Raw genomic sequence first — 15,123 nt, 5'->3', positions numbered from 1 at the left:
TGACTCTATGCTTTCTTTCACATACAGTGCCACTCCCCCACCAGCAAGAGAACTAAAAGCATCAATGCCTTCAAAAGGTTAACTACTACATTCATTTTAGAAGGCAAAGATTGGGCAACCGTGAAATCTGCTCTTGGCAGCAATAACCTTGCCGTTTATTGAATATATTCCTACCCCTTGTTTTCTTAGTGAAGACTCTGAGAAGGTAGTGGCACCCAAATTCCAGCAGCACTGTCATCTTCATAATCCTGGATCATTCACAATCAGATTCCGAAAAAGTACCACACAAATTCAACCCTTCTGGCACTGGTGGACAACACTCTTTTGTCCTTGGGCAGGAAACAAGTTCCTAAGGGTATGTCTACACTGCAACTGGAAGCAAGCCTTCCAGCCCGATAGAAAGACTCACACGAGTGGGCCTCGAGCTAGCATGTTAAAGATAGCTGTGTGGACATTGCAGCTCTGAATTTGAAGCCTAGAGGGTCGGGTGGGCTTCAGAGCCTGAGCCCCAGCCTGAACTACAACATCCGCACTGCTACTGTTAATGAGCTAGCTCATGTTTATCTACCTGGACTGGGAGGATTGCTTCCAGCTGCAGTGTAGATTTACCCTAAGTTTACAGTACTGTGTAGATCTGTCACTTGACACCAGTGACCATATGGTGTTTTTGACATGCAGTATCACAAAGTACTCATTCTATTCATTTGTTTACCACACAGATCCCAATACCAAAAAGAACACCTGTGCTGCCTCACCCAGACCCATCATGCCATGGCCCACAAGACTCAATACTCTCTCTCCCCCTCTTCATCATGAGGAAACTTGGGAAAAATAAGAAGCCATGGACTTCAGTGCTATCAACATGCACATGGCAGTTATTCTCCATTAATGCAGCCCACCACCATATCCCAACGCGTGGAACAGATCCACAGACGGATAAAGCTGCTAGTTTGAACTCATCTTCACAAAAGGGGTGGAGGAGTTTTAGTAGGAAGGGTGGGGGGGAATTGGAAACTGGATATTACTCTAACCTTATCAATTGTAGGAGTAAGACCACAGGTTGCCAAATTGGTACAAAGCTTTAGGTTTGAGGTGGTTTACTCATAGCTCCCGAACACAGATTGCCACAGTGATAAGGAATCCTCCTTTGGTCAAAAAACTAACCTCTTTTTCCTTTCACATCTGAAAGGAGGATTTTGATTGATCTGTACTTTTATCACCTCCTAGTTAAACTACTTTAATCCACAACATGGACTTGACTGTAACCCCACATGAAGACTGCAAATGATTCAGAATGCAGCAACACACTTCAGATATAATGGCAGACATGAGCATAGCACGCTGGTGCTTCACAGGCTGCGGGCTTCACTCCTGAAATTAATAGGAAGTCAAAATCTTGGTCTTACTCAACAAGCCTCGAGGGTTTGGGACTTGGCTGTCCCAGCCCAAGTTATGGGTATCCATAGACTAGTCAAATATAGCAGTCATGTATGCCTCCCCATGTGAACTGCTACATAGCCAGTCATCTCCAAATTGGACATATCACCATTGCAGACCCTTTCATTAAAAAAATTATACTTCACACTTACCTGTAGATGACTAGCAATGAAAGTCCAATCATCTGTACCATTTTGTTCGACCAGCTTCTTTAGCTTGTCATCCTGCAAAGACATAATATCAGCTGAGAAATATAGCATTTTGGTATGATATAAAAAGTAAAGTTACCTGGTCAAGTGTTACCTCATCACGTGTCCATTTTACTCTGTTACATATCTTCTTCAACCCTTTTTGCTGTGGTACTTCATAGTCATGATCTGCATACTGAAGGTCGTCATCTTCTTCCTCACTGCAGAGTACAAACAGAACAGTTTAAACAAACTAGAAATATATTTTAAATTAATATAGACCACCAACTACTCAAGAAACCAGAGAGGATGTTGGTTATAATCTGTGCATCTGGTGCATCTCTGGAAGATATCTAGAATGAAGTATAAAATTTGTAGTAACATAAAGACAGACCATTGTCTTATCCAGTATAGTATCCTTCCTCCTCATATCCTATGCTTCAAAGGTAAGTAATAAACCCCACAAGGAACCTAGTCAGTTTTGCAAAGCTGTATATTGTGAGGAATAGGCAGAAAATTCCTAAAAGCTTAAAGATTTGCTTAACCTCACTATTTAAGCATTTTTAAATATAGCATCCAACAATGTGTCAGCTAGGCATAGCAAATAACTAGGTGCATTAGGGCCATGACAAAATGGTTTTCTAGTCTAATAACCCACAGATTAATGCCATGTTTCAACTTCTTAATTCACACACACACACACATCCTATGATATGTACTTCGATGTACACAAGTGCAAGTCCTAGGTTAAAAAAACAGTTAGAGAATGTACATTTTTAAAAATACTTAGGAATTTAACAGAGTATATGACAGTCACACTATCAGTTACGGCAGGTCCCAGGCTTTGTTTAACTTAAGGATGTTGCTCAAGCGGAAGCAATATCTTCTAGGATCTTTTTTTTTTTTTAAATCCTTTCATGATCACTAAATCCAGACCCACAAAAATACATTGTGCTATACAGTGTCAGTATCAGAACCTAGATAAAATGCTTGCTACAAGCAGTAACCAGCGTATCAGAGTTCACAACCATGCCTGAACCTTTTTCCTGTGAATCTTAGAATGGAAGAATTGCAGAGGAATAATTCAGTCTCTGAAGGTGGAAGGCAGGAAAAAATTATGAGATACACACCCTTATCTGGGGGTCAACTGAAGGAAGGATAATAAACAAGCAAAAGGAAAAAAAAATCCAATGGAATCCTGAAAAGTCAAAGTGAGACCATGAGTAGGGGTTCCTTTCAAAAAGAAAAGAAAAGTACAAGAACTAAAGACAAATTACAATTTTAGATGGACAAAATTTAGCTGAGCAAGCAGCAGATCTGAAACTACAGTGCTGAGCTCCTTACCTGATAGTCAGAGGGTATGTCTACACTACGAAATTAGGTCAAATTTATAGAACTAGTTTTTTTAGAAATCATTTTTATATAGTCGATTGTGTGTCTCCCCACACAAAATGCTCTAAGTGCATTAAGTGCATTAACTTGGCGGAATGCTTCCACAGTACCGAGGCTAGCATCGACTTCTGAAGTGTTGCACTGTGGGTAGCTATCCCACAGTTCCTGCAGTCTCCGCCGCCCATTGGAATTCTGGGTTGAGATCCCAATGCCTGATGGGGCAAAAAACATTGTCGCGGGTGGATCTGGGTACATGTCGTCAGACCCTCCCCACTCCCTCCCTCCGTGAAAGCAACGGCAGACAATCATTTCGCGCCTTTTTTCCTGAGTTATGTGCAGACGCCATACCACGGCAAGCATGGAGCCTGCTCAGCTGTCACCATATGTCTCCTGTGTGCTGGCAGATGCGGTACTGCATTGCTACACAGCAGCAGCAACCCATTGCCTTGTGGCAGCAGACGGTGCAATAGGCCTGACAACCATCATCATCGTGTCCAAGGTGCTCCTGGCCACCTCAGGAAGGTCAGTCAGGAGCGCTTGGGCAGATATGGGCACAGGAACTAAATTAGGAGTGACTCGACCAGGTCATTCTCTTTAGTCCTGCCGGCAGCCCTATTGCACCATCTTCTGCCAGGCAGGCAGGAGATGAGGATGGCTAGCAGTCCTACTGCACCGTCTGCTGCCAGCCAAAGATGTAAAAGATAGATGGAGTGGATCAAAACAAGAAATAGACCAGATTTGTTTTGTATTCATTTGCTCCTCCCTCCCTCCTTCCCTCTCTGAAATCAACAACCGACAGTCGTTTCGGTGAGGTCTGTCAGGGGCACCTTGAAAAGTTTAATGGCAATTCAGTCCTGTCTGAAATACCGAGGGGGAGGGATAGCTCAGTGGGTTGAGCATTGGCCTGCTAAACCCAGGGTTTTGAGTTCAGTCCTTGAGGGGGCCATTCTGTGAGACAGTTGTTTTTGTTTCTCCTTGATGTAAAGACACCCCCTTTGTTGATTTTAATTCCCTGTAAGCCATGTTGTCAGTCACCCCTCCCTCCGTCAGAGCAACAGCAGACAATAGTTCCGCACCTTTTTTCTGTGCAGACGCCATACCACGGCAAGCATGGAGCCCGCTCAGATCACTTTGGCAATTAGGAGCACATTAAACACCACGCGCATTATCCAGCAGTATATGCGGCACCAGAACCTGGCAAAGCGAAATCGGGCAAGTAGGCAACATCAGCGCAGTGATGAGGCCATGGACACAGACTTCTCTCAAAGCACGGGCCCTGGCAATGTGGGCATCATGGTGCTAATGGGGCAGGTTCATACAGTGGAACGCAAATTCTGGGCTCGGGAACAAGCACAGACTGGTGGGACTGCATAGCATTGCGGGTCTGGGACAATTCCCAGTGGCTGCAAAACTTTCGCATGGGTAAGGGCACTTTCATGGAGCTTTGTGACTTGCTTTCCCCTGCCCTGAGGCGCAAGAATACCAAGATGAGAGCAGCCCTCACAGTTGAGAAACGACTGGCAATAGCCCTGTGGAAGCTTGCAACGCCAGACAGCTACCGGTCAGTCAGGAATCAATTTGGAGTGGGCAAATCTACTGTGGGGGCTGCTGTGATGCAAGTAACCAAAGCAATCAAAGATCTGCTGATATCAAGGGTAGTGACCCTGGGAAATGTGCAGGTCATAGTGGATGGCTTTGCTGCAATGGGATTCCCTAACTGTGGTGGGGCCACAGACAGAACCCATATCCCTATCTTGGCACCAAAGCATCAAGCCGGCGAGTACATAAACCACAAGGGGTACTTTTCAATAGTGCTGCAAGAACTGGTGGATCACAAGGGACGTTTCACCAACATCAGCGTGGGATGGCCAGGAAAGGTACAGGACGCTTGCATCTTCAGGAACTCTGGTCTGTTTCAAAAGCTGCAGCAATGGACTTTATTCCCAGACCAGAAAATAACTGTTGGGGATGTTGAAATGCCTGTAGTTATCCTTGGGGACCCAGCCTACCCCTTAATGCCATGGCTCACGAAGTCATACACAGGCAGTCCTGACAGTAGTCAGGAGCTGTTCAACTACAGGCTGAGCAAGTGCAGAATGGTGGTAGAATGTGCATTTGGACTTTTAAAAGCGCGCTGGTGCAGTTTACTGACTCAGTTAGACCTCAGCGAAACCAATATTCCCACTGTTATTACTGCTTGCCATGCACTCCACAATATCAGCGAGAGTAAGGGGGAGACGTTTATGGCAGGATGGGAGGTAGAGTCAAATCGCCTGGCTGCTGGTTAAGGGCAGCCAGACACCAGGGCGGTTAGAAGAGCACAGGAGGGCGCGGTGCACATCAGAGAAGCTTTGAAAACCAGTTTCATGACTGGCCAGGCTACGGTGTGAAAGTTCTGTTTGTTTCTCCTTGATGAGCCCCACTCCCCCCTTGGTTCACTCTACTTCCCTATAAGCTAACCACCCTCCCCTCCTCCCTTTGATCACCACTTGCAGAGGCAATAAAGTCATTGTTGCTTCACATTCATGCATTCTTTATTAATTCACCACACAAATAGGGGGGATAACTGCCAAGGTAGCCCGGGAGGGGTGGTGGAGGAGGGAAGGACAAGGCCACACAGCACTTTAAAACTTATTGAATGCCAGCCTTCTGTTGCTTGGGCAATCCTCTGGAGTGGAGTGGCTGGGTGGCCGAAGGCCCCCCCCACCGTGTTCTTGGGCGTCTGGGTGAAGAGGCTATGGAACTTGGGGAGGAGGGCGGTTGGTTACACAGGGGCTGTAGCGGCGGTCTGTGCTCCTGCTGCCTTTCCTGCAGCTCAGCCATAGGTTGGAGCATATTAGTTTGATCCTCCAGTAGCCTCAGCATTGAATCCTGCCTCCTCTCATCATGCTGCCACCACCTTTCAGCTTCAGCCCTTTCTTCAGCCCGCCACCCTCCTCCCGGTCATTTTGTGCTTTCCTGCACTCTGACATTGTCTGCCTCCACGCATTCGTCTGTGCTCTGTCAGTGTGGGACGACAGCATGAGCTCAGAGAACATTTCGTTGTGAGTGCGTTTTTTTCGCCTTCTAATCTTCACTAGCCTCTGGGAAGGAGAAGATCATGTGATCCTTGAAACACATGCAGCTGGTGGAGAGAAAAAAGGGACAATGGTATTTAAAAAGACATTTTATAGAACAATGGGTACACTCTTCCATGGTAAACCTTGCTGTTAACATTACATACATAGCACATGTGCTTTTGTTACAAGGTCGCATTTTGCTTCCCCCCCACCACGTGGCTAGCCCCTCACCCCTCCCTGTGGCTAACAGCAGGGAACATTTCTGTTCAGCCACAAGCAAACAGCCCAGCAGGAACGGGCACCTCTGAATGTCCCCTTAAGAAAAGCACCCTTAAGAAAAGAAAACCTTTCAACCAGGTGACCATGAATATCATCACTCTCCTGAGGATAACACAGAGAGATAAAGAACAGATGTTGTTTGAACGCCAACAAACACACACTGCAATGCTTTGTTCTACAATGATTCCCGACTACGCGCTACTGGCCTGGAGTGGTAAAGCATCCTACCATGGTGGACGGAATAAGGCTGCCCTCCCCAGAAACCTTTTGCAAAGGCTTTGGGAGTACATCCAGGAGAGCCACAAATGCCAGGGCAAATTAATCATTAAACAAGCTTGCTTTTAAACCATGTATACTATTTTAAGAGGTACACTCACCAGAAGTCCCTTCTCTACCTGGCGGGTCCGGGAGGCAGCCTTGGGTGGGTTCGGGGGGGTACTGGCTCCAGGTCCAGGGTGAGAAACAGTTCCTGGCTGTCAGGAAAACCGGTTTCTCCGCTTGCTTGCTGTGAGCTGTCTTCCTCATCCCCAAAACCTGCTTCCGTGTTGCCTCCATCTCCACTGAAGAAGTCAAACACTGTTGGGGTAGTGGTGGCTGAACCCCCTAAAATGGCATGCAGCTCATCATAGAAGCAGCATGTTTGGGGCTCGGACCCAGAGCGGCCGTTTGCCCCTCTGGTTTTCTGGTAGGCTTGCCTCAGCTCCTTAAGTTTCACGTGGCACTGCTTCGGGTCCCTGTTATGGCCTCTGTCCTTCATGCCCTGGGAGATTTTGACAAAGGTTTTGGCATTTCAAAAACTGGAACGGAGTTTTGATAGCACGGATTCCTCTCCCCAAGCAGCCATCAGATCCCGTACCTCCCGTTTGGTCCATGCTGGAGCTCTTTTGCAATTCTGGGACTCCATCATGGTCACCTCTGCTGATAAGCTCTGCATGGTCACCTGCAGCTTGCCACGCTGGCCAAACAGGAAATGAAATTCAAAAGTTTGCAGGCCTTTTCCTGTCTACTTGGCCAGTGCATCTGACTTGAGAGTGCTGTCCAGAGCGGTCACAATGAAGCACTCTGGGATAGCTCCCGGAGGCCAATACCATCTAATTGCGTCCACAGTACCCCAAATTCAACCTGTCAAGGCTGATTTCAGCACTAATCCCCTTGTCGAGGATAGAGTAAGAAAATCGATTTTAAGAGCCCTTTAAGTAAAAAGAAAAAAAAAAAAAAGGGGCTTTGTCGTGTGGACGGGTGTAGGGTTAAATCCATTAAACACTGCTAAATTCGACCTCAACTCCTAGTGTAGACCAGGGCAGAGGAAAGAAATGATAGAAACAGGTAGTGACTTTTGTGCCATCATGTTGAGTACGCTCCACCTACTGGAGAAGTGGTATAATACTTCACCACCTTAACTTTGCAAACAAACTCAGTTACACAGAGGTGTCTAATGGTTTAACTCATTCTTTTCCCCCCTCCTTTACAACTGCGTTATTTTCCCCCTTTTAATTTGTCAGTATAAGTACTTTGATTTTTTATCATAAATATACATGTTTAATGATCTATAGCAAATCCTTCCCACTACTTATTAAAGTAGATTACACTCAGAGTGATGACTGTAAAATGATCACGCAGTCCTTATTTGTTTTTCAATTTTACTGTCATAAGAAATACCTATAAAAAAGATAAAATTCAAAATTTTCAAAAGCATCTAAGTCCCATTAAAAGTCAAATATAAAAAGAGTACATACGTTCAAAGTCAATGGGACTTTGAAACTTAACTCGCTTAGGTTGTTAAGAAAGTTGTACCCAAAGTTGTAAAGAAAAAAGAACGTTAAGGTTTTGGATACAACTTTCAATAGGATTTAAGTCCTATTGACTTTCAACATATAGCCATTTGGCTTTTAATGGGATTTGAGCTCCTACGTCACCTAAGTGCTTTTGAAAGCTGTACCCCAAGTCTTAATTTATTTTTTCTCCCTGCCCACACTTCTACCCCCACTCACACACACTCCACCTCTTCACTCAGACTCAGCAATTGCATGTTGATACTACCCCTTTTCACCTCAAGTAAGCCACAAAATACACTTAAAATTACAACTCAGTTGTCTCCATGTGATTACACTCTGTGAACTGGATCTCTGTAATTTAAGCACTGCATAGTGGACCAAAATTAAGTTAACAACTGGCAAAAGGAGTCTGAAGCTATTACAAAAAGCAGGCTGCAGAAAAAGGGCCAGTCAGGTAATGAAAGAGACAATAAGATACTGTTTTATTTTGTATAATTCTCCCAATTATGTTACAGTACAGTTAATCTAATTTCTCATTTCCCACTTCAAAAAGACATCCTTTAAATGCTTTACACATTTGAATGACTCTTACCAACTTTAATTTTTAAAATATTGATAACTGATAAGCAAACATCTTGCTATTTAAATGGTTTACAATGAACACTTCATAAGCACCTCTAATATTAACCCCTTAAAGTATTATTCTGACTTGAAAAAACAGAAAGCTTTGTGCTTAGACCACCTGCAAATTGATGGTGACAGAGCAAACAAAGCATATGGCTTGAGGTATCTCTTCCTGTTTTAACTACTACCCAACACACACAACCCACTGGTCCAGATACACTAGTCTTACTAATCTACAACTTCAAACACTACCGTTTCTGGGTCAAACTATTTAATACGATACTCATTTTGAAAGGCAATAAAAAAAACTAAAGCTTATCTGTTCTTGAATTATAGCCAAGGATCAGTACACTTGGTGAAAAGCCTGGCAAAAATTATGCAGCAACACCACAGTTCCTGGTCACTGTGGCATTCTAGTACGGTGAATAGGAAACTCTGGAGCAACTTGGATATATTTTTAAAATGTAACTTTTTTTCCAAATGAAATATGACAATGAATATTATCAATTGTTATTTTATATTAAACTCAATATATTTTACACTACTCTACATTCCCAGTAGACCATGGGATGGGTGGGTATTTTTGTTTTTAAGAAGCACAAAATCACACTGTAGAAGTTTCTCGGAGTAAGCTGGATGTTTTGGCAAGTGGGTCGGGCACAGTTGGCACTTTTGACACTAGATGTGGGAGATAACATGGAATTATGCAATAATATTAGCTGGATGTTTCTACTAAAACAGCTAGCACTGAAATAATGTACAATGCTTACATTTAAACTGTCAATTAAAACTCAGAATTAACATCACTGAGGTGAATGGGGCAGTTCACATCTTTGGAGCACTATTTCAGGCTGTCTACAGCCTCAGGAAGACAACAGAGTATCTTCTTACACTTGATTTATATATTTACAGTTCTCTGGGCTACCATGTGCTAGGAACAATTTTTTAAAAATTGTATCTAGATTCTGGAAATGGAGCACATCACAGCCAGCAGTGGATTCCTCAGCAGGGCAAGATACACACAGCTCTGCCTACAATGGCAGTTAAGAACTATTCACTTGAACGTTCTACAAAAAGACAAATGCATTCTACACAGGCCAAAGACTGAATGTTTAAATTTCACAGAGAGAAAAGAGTATCTACTCTAGAGTCACATATTAAAATTTCTTGTACCCCACCCATATCAGTCTGAAAAACATGAATTGTAGCATATAGGTCCAAAAATTATATATGTGCTTAAGTAAACAAAAGGTAGTTTTTTTTAAAACTCAAAATTAATGGATTTTTTTTAAATTACAGTGATTATAATTTGACCATTCCTCTGTAGTGTTGTGAACTGAAACTGTATTGAATTAGTGCATAAAAACAGAAAGTGAAATGGAGCCATTTCACCAAGCTGTTTGAAAGAGTAAACAAAATATACGTTAAATTTCAATAATTCTAGTAGTCAAAACACTTTTTTAATTAAGATTCTACCCTTCAGTGTCTTTTTATTATGTAGCTGAAGAGTTGGCAGATGTATTAAGAAATGAAAACTTCTCTCATTTTAAAAATCAAAGAATGTTATACAGTAACTCCTCGCTTAACGTTGTAGTTATGTTCCTGAAAAATGAGACTTTAAGCAAAATGATGTTAAGCGAATCCAATTTCCCCATAAGAATTAATGTAAATGGGGGGGGGTGTTAGACTCCAGGGAAATTTTTTTCACTGGACAAAAAACTATTTTTTTTTATTATATATATATATATATATATATACACACACACACACACACACACACACATATATACATACACAACACAAACACAGAGTATAAGTTTCAAACAGTTTAATACTGTACACAGCAATGATGATTGTGAAGCTTGGTTGAGGTGGTAAAGTCAGAGGGTGGAATATTTCCCAGGCAATGTCTTACTGCTAAATGATGAACTGGCATTCGGCTGAGCCCTCAAGGGTTAACACATTGTTAATATAGCCTCACACTCTACAAGGCAGCATGAATGGAGGGAGAGGAAACAGCATGGCAGACAGAGACACACACCCTGTGTGTGGGAGAGAGATGTGCATTGCCCCTTTAAGTACGCTGACCCCATTCTAAGTACATTGTCTTTAAAAAAAAAATCAGAAAGTTGAGACAGCAGCTGAGGCCACCAAGCTCTCTCTGTCCTGAGCTCTGTTCCGTCCCCACGCTGCTCTATATGGACAAGGGGTAAACAGGGGGCAGGAGTAGGTGGGAAGGGGACACCCTGACATTAGCCCCTCTCTTTCCCCCTCCCCTGCACAGTTCCCGGGAGCAATTCCAAGTCAGAGGGCAGGAGCAGCACATGGCAGTGGGGGCAAAGGACAGCTGAACTGCCAGCAATTGGTAACCTGCTGGGTGGCTGCCGCACAGGTAATTTAGGGGAGCAGGGAGCTGATGGGGGGGCTGCCAGTACACCCTGGTTCCAAACCCCCACCAGCTAGCTGCAACGGGCTGCTCTTCTTGCAAGCAGTGGACAAAGCAGGCGGCTGCCAAACTGTTATAAGGGAGCACTGTGAAACTTTAAAAGAGCATTTTCCCTAATTGATCAGCAACCTAACAACATTAACAGGGATGATTTTAAGTGAGGAGTTACTGTACCTAATAATACCACCTGGAACTCAAAGATCAAGATTCCTCCTTACTCTTGTACTAAATTAGCAATCCCAAAAGCAATTTGCACCCATTCTTGCATGTCATGTTGTTATATGCCAACATGGAAATTTTTGTTCTAGTGTTACCAACCTGTAACAGACGAGTTCATCCTCTATGTACACCTATTTTAATAATCTAGCAAGAAATGTAAATTCTTCACAACTCAATATTCACTGATAGCATGTTAGCACTTACAGAAAGATTAGTAAGTCTTATTTAGCTCCTAAACGCCAGATAGACAAGGTGGATGAGGTAATAACTTTTAGTGGACCAACTTCTGTTGGAGAAAGAGAGATACTCCAGATGTTATACTGGGTACAATATTGTAGATAGAATTTCTGATGTTATATGATACAGTTACACACCTACATTGAGGTAGTTGATTATCTCTAGTTTCTCAGATATTTGTGTGTTCCTTGAAACAAATTACAGGGCAAACATACTACTTCCTCCCCCACACACACACTGCAGTTTTTCAACAAGAACTATTAATTTATAGTGTATTTGTAATAAACCTGATCTCAAGAAGAAAAATACAGTAGCAGATTCTTATGTAGCAACCACCAACCTATAATTTCTTCACTCCTACGAACAATATGAATCCACAGCAATCGCCAAATAGTGGGGAAAATCAAAACCTATTAGTTATGAAAGCTATTAACAACTATCCTGCTCTTCCCTTATCAACCTTCTAAACCCCCTTCTGTATTTCCTTATTGGTTTTCAAAATTTTAAACAGGTAACACTATGGAAGACCACAACTAGAAACACTGAGGATGGCAGTAACTAGATTAACACATTTTTCATTTTATATTCAAAATCTGAATTTTTAGGAGACACACAGGCTCCTGCAAAATTGAGGATTTATCTAGAACAGCTCTCAATGTCTGCAGCTGAATAAACACACTTTCTCTCATAGATCCCCAGCTACGGGGAAAGAACCCCATATAGGGGTCTTTCAATAAGTGGACATCCCAGGACTAGAAACAGTCTGTGTTTTTAATTAAAATAGGAATTAGTGAAGACAAAGAATATTAAAAGCACATGGTTGATTATGGTCAACCCCAGCTTCCCCTCAGGAGTGTGTGAAAGCAGAGAGGGAAAGAGAAGATGAAGTTATCTTTATGTCTGTGATAGGGGGCAACATGGGAAAGACATGGATGCAGCGACTCCTGGGGGATCCAACATGCAGGGGAGATGAAGAAGTCAGGGAACACCTGTGTGGCGACAGGCGAGCGACAGAAGAGAGGGGGTGATGCAGACGGGATCGGGATAACTGCGGGGTGCGGAGAGTGGGCAATGACAACTGAGCACGGGGAAAGACAGCTGGGTAAGAGGAGGGTCTGCGCCTCTGGTCTGGGGAGAAAGATGAAAGGGGACGAGGGGTGTGGGCAAGGCGGACTTACCTGCCCCACCTGGGCGCGGAAGATAGAAGGCGCTGAGACCGGGGGAGGGAGCAGGGATTTGGGACCAAGGCGCGGAGACACCTGAGCCGGGGCAGGCGGGCCGGCCAGTCAGGGGCGTTACTCACCTGCGCGGTCTCTTCGCCATCCTCTAGGGGCACCATAGGGAGGGGGGCGGAGGCGGGCTGGCGAACAGAGCTGCGCGGCTCCCCGCCCGGGCTCCTCACGCTGCCCCGGGGCTCACGCACGGGCTCGGGAGTCTGTGCCGCTCGTGGCGCCCGTCCCCGTCACGCACCGCGGGGAGCGGGCGACTCCCTCTACCGCTCCCGGAGACTCCAGCGCATCTAACCCCACCCCGTCCACCGGCAGCAGCTCCTAGCCCCGGCCTGGCCAGGCCCGCCGCACACAGAACATGGCTTAGCCCGGCCCGGCTACGGCGAGAGGCTCGGGGTCTGCGGACGCTTCTTGTCCGGGTCCAAGCTGCGGCTCCAAGTCTCCGTCACAACTGCCCCGGCTCCAGCTGCGTCCCCCGCCGCCCCAGCTTCCCCCGTGCCCGTCCCGGCCGCGCCTCTCCGCCCTCTCTAGCTGCTCCGCCGCCGCCACACTCCCGGCTGGTTTTGTCCGTGCCGCCGAATCTCGCGCCCAGCCTCCTTCCAGAGTCACCGTTTGAATCTGCGCACGCGGACTGCAACCCCATTGGCTGTGCGGGAGGCACGAGATCGAGGCGGGGCACCGCGCCAGAGGGGGAAGGGGTGCGACCAGTGGGAAAGGAGCGGGCGGGGCATAGAGCCAGACGGGCACGGGGACGGAGCAGGGAGGCGGGACATAGCGCGCTGCATGCTGGGGGAGTGAGTTTTTCCTCCCGCCAAGCCTGGCAGTGGGGGACAATGGCTGCTTGTTCCGCTGCGGCTGTGCAATAAGCTCATAGCCCTGTCTGGGCTCTGCAGCTGCCGCCGCTCTTGCTTCTCAGGCCTCGGCCCTCTCCCCCTAGTTGCTAGGGCTGGCGCTTGCAGGGAGGCAGTGGGGCTGGTTGTGATCACCTACACTCAGGAGCTTTTTTGCGTGCCAGTGACTCATGACTAATAAAATGCACGTGAACAGCATAGTGTGCAGAGGGAGGAAAACACCTCTTTTAGTACAAACGTTACTGACAAGGGATTTCTCTCACCTTCCCTGCTATAGAGGATAATATATAAAACATGTCTCCTTCGAGCCGGAATCGAACCAGCGACCTAAGGATTCCCATAGGCAGCACCTCTACAGTCCTCCGCTCTACCAGCTGAGCTATCGAAGGGACTTTAAAACTAAGCTTGTTTCCTCTGTACACAAGTCTCACTTTCATGACTCAATCAGTCTAGTATAATTCAGTTCATGGCACTTAAAAAGAAGTTAGTCTGGAGTAGTAATAAATTTAGTGAGGGCAGCTTTTATACCAATAAAAAATGGAGAGAGAAATGGAGCTTTGGAGAGGCCACCTGTTGACTCTTGATGCACTGTTAGGTAGGCAGACTTACAATTTTTTCCCCCTATAAAAACAAGTAAATTCTCTCTAGTGAGATTTTCCTTCCTTTCATGTATATTTGCCTGACATAATATGGTATGATATAATGTATAATCTGAGGCTTGGTCTACAGTACAAATTTATATTGCCTGACCAAAATAGTAATACCAACCTAGCCCAAGGTGGGGGTGTAGACAGCCTAACATCAACGGGAGGGCTTCTCCCGTTGACACGACTACCACCTCTTGGGGAGTTGGAGTACCTATGCCAAGGGGCAAAGCTCTCCTGCCGGTGTAGATACCTTCACTAAGCACTACAGCAGTGCAGCTGCATGGATAAGTGTAGATAAGCCCTAAGGAATAGCATTCTCCCACCCTTACTCCTGTGAAAAATCACTAGGAGTAAGGAAAGGCAGAAGATCAGCCTCCTCAGTTATAAAGTACTTTGTTTTGGGGAAGGGAGGTTAATTATGAAAGTCAAACTGGTATTATCTTTTTGCCTTTTATTTAAATCAAACACTAATAATAGGTGTTCAACCTAGTCTAAAAAAAGCAACTTTTCTAACCACATTTCCCCCCCCCCCCAACTGTTTGCAACCCAAGCAAAATAGTCATAAAAACTAAAGAGGAAATGACTAGACATTAAAAACAAAACTTATTTATCATTATTGTCTACCCTGAGAGAAATGAAAGTACAATAAAACCTCAGAGTTACTTATGAACAACCTCCATTCCTGAGGTGTTAGTAACTCTGAAATGTTTGTAACTCTGAACAAAATGTTATGGTTGTTC

At 44.9% G+C, this 15,123-nt stretch overlaps 1 protein-coding gene and 1 non-coding gene across 3 annotated transcripts in view; both read right to left on the bottom strand.

Annotated features, from left to right (window-relative positions):
* MYBL1 (MYB proto-oncogene like 1) overlaps positions 1–13,359 on the bottom strand; it is a 45,566-nt gene extending 32,207 nt beyond the window's left edge. For both annotated transcript variants that reach the window (XM_077810192.1, XM_077810193.1), the window contains exons 1-3: positions 12,960–13,359; positions 1,741–1,846; positions 1,590–1,661 (exon numbers count right to left, since the gene is read on the bottom strand). In XM_077810192.1, the coding sequence (XP_077666318.1) occupies positions 1,590–1,661; positions 1,741–1,846; positions 12,960–12,979 (198 nt within the window). In that variant the 5' untranslated portion in view covers positions 12,980–13,359. The remainder of the gene's footprint in view (positions 1–1,589; positions 1,662–1,740; positions 1,847–12,959) is intronic.
* A 676-nt stretch (positions 13,360–14,035) lies between these two features.
* TRNAY-GUA (transfer RNA tyrosine (anticodon GUA)) lies at positions 14,036–14,125 on the bottom strand. Its single transcript is given in 2 exon segments — positions 14,036–14,071; positions 14,089–14,125. It is a non-coding gene; the product is annotated as a tRNA-Tyr (tRNA).
* Between the last annotated feature and the right edge of the window lie 998 nt (positions 14,126–15,123).

This window comes from Eretmochelys imbricata, chromosome 2, assembly GCF_965152235.1.
Source record: "Eretmochelys imbricata isolate rEreImb1 chromosome 2, rEreImb1.hap1, whole genome shotgun sequence".
In the NCBI taxonomy this organism is placed as follows: Eukaryota; Metazoa; Chordata; order Testudines; family Cheloniidae; genus Eretmochelys; species Eretmochelys imbricata.
This window is presented reverse-complemented; position numbering and strand designations above follow the sequence as displayed.